The 6,172-nt window shown below is 31.4% G+C and overlaps 1 protein-coding gene across 1 annotated transcript in view; it reads right to left on the reverse strand.

Annotated features, from left to right (window-relative positions):
• Nucleotides 1–495: 495 nt before the first annotated feature.
• PDCD10 (programmed cell death 10) overlaps nt 496–6,172 on the reverse strand; it is a 61,311-nt gene continuing 55,634 nt past the window's right edge. The window contains 4 exon segments of the mRNA XM_012640160.1: nt 496–981; nt 3,614–3,696; nt 3,990–4,095; nt 4,616–4,674. Coding sequence (XP_012495614.1) covers nt 900–981; nt 3,614–3,696; nt 3,990–4,095; nt 4,616–4,674 — 330 coding nt within the window. The 3' untranslated portion in view covers nt 496–899.

Genomic DNA, 6,172 nt, shown 5'->3' on the forward strand with positions numbered 1-6,172 from the left:
AATAAAACTGTACATATTTTAAAAGTGTGTAGAATATTAACACTTATGACAATTTCAAACCAATTACTGGAATAGTTTCAAATTACTATTAATTGAGGCTATTTTGGAGAAAAAACTGTGCAAAGCTTATTAGGGCCCAGCATACCAGAAACACTTAATTTTTCAGATTCAAATGTACATTGCCACAGTTTAAAAAGTGGTATTATAGTCTGAATATACTACAAGTTGCCATCTCAATCTCATAAGTCTCTTAAAATAGGGTGCAAATAATGTAAAAATATTCAGTACTTCATTATGTAATAACTAACAAAAATATTTCCATTGACTACTTTTCCCTAAAGTGATTAAGGACAAAAAATAGGAATTCTTGTTGCTTTATTATTTGATAAACTGCTAATAACCTCCCGTTAGAAGTTTTTTAGACATTACACCAAGCTGTCTTGGTCTTCTGATCATATATACACACATATATATGCATTTTTTCAAGTAAAGAAATGTTTAACAGATGTAAACTATTTATTGAATATTTGCCACCAAATATTGTTAAATACATTATCTTGCAGCATATCGCTTTCAAGTTAAAATGTCAGAAACAAACACCAATATTTACAATTCTTTTAAGGAATGTTATATAATGACACATTAAGGCGTAAATTCTTTTGGCTTATAATTCTTAAAAGAATGATAATAGCAAAAGTGATGCAAAATCTTCAGTGTGAGATTATGATTAAGCTACATTTTACAAAAATATGGTGTAAGATGGCAATAATCCCATTCAACATCCTGGATTAGATCCCTTCAGGAGGGACTGATAATTTATACAGTCAAACTTTAAAATTTACAGATAAAGGCAGTTCAATACTGCCACCGAGAAGTACATCTCTTAACATATACAACTTTCAGGCCACAGTTTTGAAGGTCTGAAGTATTAAGTTGGTTTGATGAATTAGTCGGTTGGCACTTATGAACACATTTATTGCCCTGTTTAAAAAGAAAAAACAAGCATTAATTTCATTAAAAAAATTCACCCTTTTAAAATATTTATACTCAATGTCATCTATTAACAGTAACAATGAAATTAATCTAGGGGAAAAAAAGATAAATTGGTATTGAGCATAATAACTTTCACTCCAATTGGGATTTAATGGTCCTGAATCATTTGAAACTATCTAGGAATTACTGCCCCCTGGTGGTTCTGGCTGGCAATAAAGTGTTGGAGGGCTACTTATGGTAGGTGGCACCTAAGCAACCAGAGTTTCATTTATAGGTCGAACAAATAACTAACCAAAAGGAAGATTCACATGTGGTCTTCAGCTGTGGTTTCACAGACTAACAAATAAAATCTGGTAAAGTGTTTTACACTCAGTCTCAAAATCTGTATGTTAATGGGCACGAAAAATACTTAAGAAAAAGTTAATTATTTCCAATCTGATTCAACCCACTCTCTGTTTTTCAACCACCCCTCCCTCCACAAAAAAAACCAGAAAAGAAAAAAAAATGGGTGGGAATTATAAACTATAAATTACTTTTTAGGATAATCTACTTTTAAAACAAAATAATCATATAATTTCAGTATCTTGGACCAATATATAAAAATATGTTCTTAAAAATTGCTTTGTGCTCCACCACATTCTCCTAATGGCTCGTCTTCATGTGACTGGAATGAAAGCTGATGCCCCAGTCCCATTGTGTGGCCTTATCAATTTCTTAGTATCATAGGCAGAGCTTGTATCTTTATCCCAGACATTTCTCAAAAGACAGGGACCAGGAAGAATTAGTTGAACCAATGCAAATTCATCCCCCTACTGAAAAATGGCTGAAAGATTGGGCTCTATTAATAATTTTCTGTTTTGAGGAAACAAGTTCAAGATTTATGGCACATTATTCATCCACAAAGAAATGGAATTTTAAAAAGCTGCTCAATGGAGAGAAAGTAGTAGCAAGAAGCCTGAGTAATCCCTATGTGGGAGTACATAATTTCAAATTAATGAAAATTAGGCTCTAAGTTAATTTCTATCTTTCAATGTGCTTATTCCATAATAGTAACAAATTAGTATCAGAAATAATGATCCCATCATTTAAATTATTCTTTTAATGTGTGTTTGGTTATTTGGGCTTAGTATAGGAGATCAAGAAAAAAAAAAACAAATAGAAGTTTATTTTCAAAACATAGCTGCTAGCTTATTAAACTAAGTCATCAAGGAGCCTTTTCCCTAGATAACCTGAATGATAGTATAAAACATAAAACCATTAATAAAATCTAGCTCAATATCTTTATTAATATAATGTAAATATTTCAAACTATTTGAACTGTTGAAAATGACACTGAAAATTAACAGAATTTCATCTAATGATTTTTATTATTTTTAAATATTATTACAATAATATTGTAATGGTGTGACCTGTATATGGGGGTCTTAAAACTTGAATGGAAGAATAGGATGTTTGAATCCTCTATGTGGATTATTTTTCTGACTTTCAGCACTATTAGAAAAAAGCCTTGTCCACAAAATTCTAGCATTCTATTTACAGTACAAAGAACTACCGATATAATACTACAGAAGATATGGCCTCTGCATCAGTTTATACATTATATGTATGTGTATAGGTATGCAAAAATACATAAAATCCTTTGGTTTTCTATAGTGTTCCGCAACCAAATGAATGTACATTTAAAAATAACATCCAATTTACATTTTTAGTATACTTCCTGTTTTATAGAAGGATGCTATAAAAGCCAATTTAAGTCTCTCCCCTTCCAGGATAGTAGATCAAAATCCTTACAGCACTTTAAAATTATGTGGAGCACTTTTACAAAACATCTAAATCACGGCTCTATTCCAGGCCAACTGAATCAGAACCTGTGGAGGGGCCTAGGCAATGAGATTTTTAAAAACTCACCCCAAGTGATCCTCATGTGCAGACAGGATTAAGAACCAGTGATTTAACCTTATGCAGTAGTTCTGAACAGAACTACAACATCAATATCATCTGAAAACTTCTTACAAACACAAATTCTTGGGCCCTACCCCAGACCTACAGAATCAGAAATTGTGGAGGTGGGGCCCCTTGAGCAATTTGCAATTTGAGCCTTAACAAGCCTTCCAGGTGGATTATGCTACTAAAGTTTGAGAACCACTGCTTCAGAAGTGGGTAAAACAGGCCAGTAAACTAAAAATGCTTTCATATTTTTAAATGGTAAATAATAATAATAAAAAGGATACTAAGTGATAGCTGAAAATTATACAAAATTCAAATTTAGTTTCTATAAAGTTTTATTAGAACCCAATCACGCCTACTCATTTCCATTTTATCTATGGCAGCTTCTGCACTCAAACAGCAAAGGTGAGGTGAGTAGTTGTGACAGGATCACCTTAATCTAAAATATTTACCATCTGGCCCCTTTTAGAAAAAGTCTGACAATTGCTGCTCTAGAACAGTTATGGCCGAATTAGCAACCATTTGTTTTCTATTTTTTATGGTGTGCTTTGGTTATCAGTTGCCTTGAGTACCAACAATAGAGTAAAAGCGCTTAATTTATATGATTTTAGTATCATATAAAACCACATCATCTATCTAATTTTTAAAGAAAAGGACAAATGACAGTACTTACTTGCCATCTTTAAAATATGTTTTCAGAGTATCACTGAAACTTTTGGAGTACTTTACAAATTCTTTCTTTTGGTGTTCAAGTGCCTATAGACACGAAAAATAATAAGAAAAAAATACTAAATAAGAGAAATAATACAAAAGCCAAAGTCAAAGACAGGAGATTATACATAATATGGGAGGCACTTTATATTACAAAAAAGCATTTTTGGAGTATTTAAAGACATAAAACAGCATAGTTAAATTCAAGGATAAACTCAACGGTTAATGACACAAAACTATCTCCAATAATCAAACCCCCTTAGTATTTAATTCAATAAGACAACTAGATGTAAACCAACATTTAGAATGGCAACCAGCAAGGCTTCTACTAAACTTACCCTGCGATTCTGGTATTGATATTTCTTAAAGACATTATTCACTGTATCAAGAAGTTCTTTTATTGCACTAGCTATATCCCTGTTGGAAAAGGAAAAAAAAAAAAATCTTTAACATCAGCTACATTTGAAAGAAATTTGTCTACATATATTTTAATAATTACTAATCACAATATACTCTTAATTACACTATGTATACTTCACAATGGGCCAACCTTTGGCTAGCTGGTCAGAATAGGGGTTTTAGCCTGTACCCTGCTATGATCCTGATTCTCCTGACCAAACATTGCCAACTAACACCAGTTTTCCCAAATCAATCACATTTCCTTCAGCATTCCTCACTCAAATTTATGAGGGTAAACATATCTAAGCCTGTCTTTTCCTGTTTTTTTTTTTTTTATTTTTATTTTCTCTGGTTAATGTAGCTGAATTCAAACTATAATAGTCTCTCCACTTTTGTTATTTGAACAATTTGTTAATGAACAATTTTATGAAATTTTATATTACATGTAACACTTTTCTGTATTTAATACTACATGTCATATACCTAATAGGTTTAATGTTTAACAGAAAACATTTCCTCCTCAGAGAAAATATTCCTCTTCCTCTTCTCTCTCAGACACCCTCACCTTCTATCTAGCAAATAAATATCTTCCTCTTCCAAACCTTTGCTGTCGGTCACTATAACCTTTAGAAGATACATTTAAATTACTGGGAGAGCCAATATCAGAATATTATTCTACCTTAACCTTTCCAGCAATCATTCTTTGACTATATGTGTATCAACACCTTCCTCCCCTTTCTAAAGAGAAAAGGAGAAGAAATCAATAATTCTCATTTGAGTTGACTTTTCATCCTATCCATGCATAATATTTTCTGAACTTTTCTTGTCTTTTATATCTATGCCCTTTTCAATTTCCACATTCTAACTTCACAGCAATTTTTTTTCTGTCAAACTTAACTTTATGTAATTCTGCATTCTCAAATAGCCTCACAATCTCTAAGACAAGTCTTCTCCTTTTTACATCCACTCTCTTAGCTGTTAGTCACTACAAAAACTTTTGTTGTTCAAATGCAATGCAAAAGTGAAGATATGAATTTAAGTAAGACCATCCCAAATATTTATTTTTAAATATATTTTTATATTTTATTACTGATTTTTCAATTATAAATGTCAGATTTCAGATATTTCATATCTAAAACATTTTAGTTTTATTTTATTTCAAGAAAGAAAAAACAAAAAGCTCAGTTTCTGTGTGTATGTTGTGTTTCCCAGCATATTTTGCGGTAAATAAGCATGTGAAATTCTATGAATTAAAGGCACATAAGATTTTAGGATAAAAAATATTTTAGCCTATCCTGAAGTAATAATGCTATTTTATTAAATATTTCAATAAATACTTATTACCTCCTGTATCTCAAACATTGATATTAGGCTGAAACATTAAACAGTAAATATTCAAGTAGGACAATAAATTTTACATAACTATCTGTCCAATCATTTTTTGCCTCTGTTAATAGTTTTAAGTTATATAACTGTTCATTTATGGTTTTAAGCAAATTGAATCCTTCTGTACTGCTGTGATGGACAAAATCCACCACTGTTTAATAAAATCGTGTCATATGACCATACCTGAGAAAAACTACAATTTCAACAAATAAAAAATGTCAAGTCTAAACATGCAAAGTTTTTCAAATCCACAAGGGAGCTATTTAAAATGGAATATAATAAAGAAAATTACAGTGATCAGACAGTTAACTGTTTATACATAGTCTCACTTGGTAGTGTATTTTAATATTCTGTAAAAGGGGAATATAAAACTGTGCCTTCAGTACTAATCATCATGATAAATATATTTTGCATATACAATGATAATGGCTGGATTCTACAGGTCAAAAGAGTAGTTCTGAATCAGGTTAGTGAACTCATCTAGGAAGGAAAAAAAAAAGGTGTTGGGGGAGGAAGAAAATGAAGGATTTTGCTAGATTTGGAAATCTGTCTGTGCTTGAAAAGGGGTGGGGGGAAAACACTCCCTAGGTGATTCTGCTGATGAGTCAGGTTTGACCTACCTAATTATTAAAAAATGTTTCCCCCCTCAAAAAATCTGAAGCAATTTGTGCCAAATATTATATGTACAGAGAAAAGCATTTTCATTTATGGCTCCAAAGTTTGTACTAGGAAAGCT

Source organism: Propithecus coquereli, unplaced genomic scaffold, assembly GCF_000956105.1.
Source record: "Propithecus coquereli isolate 6110/MARCELLA unplaced genomic scaffold, Pcoq_1.0 Scaffold15, whole genome shotgun sequence".
NCBI lineage: Eukaryota > Metazoa > Chordata > Mammalia > Primates > Indriidae > Propithecus > Propithecus coquereli.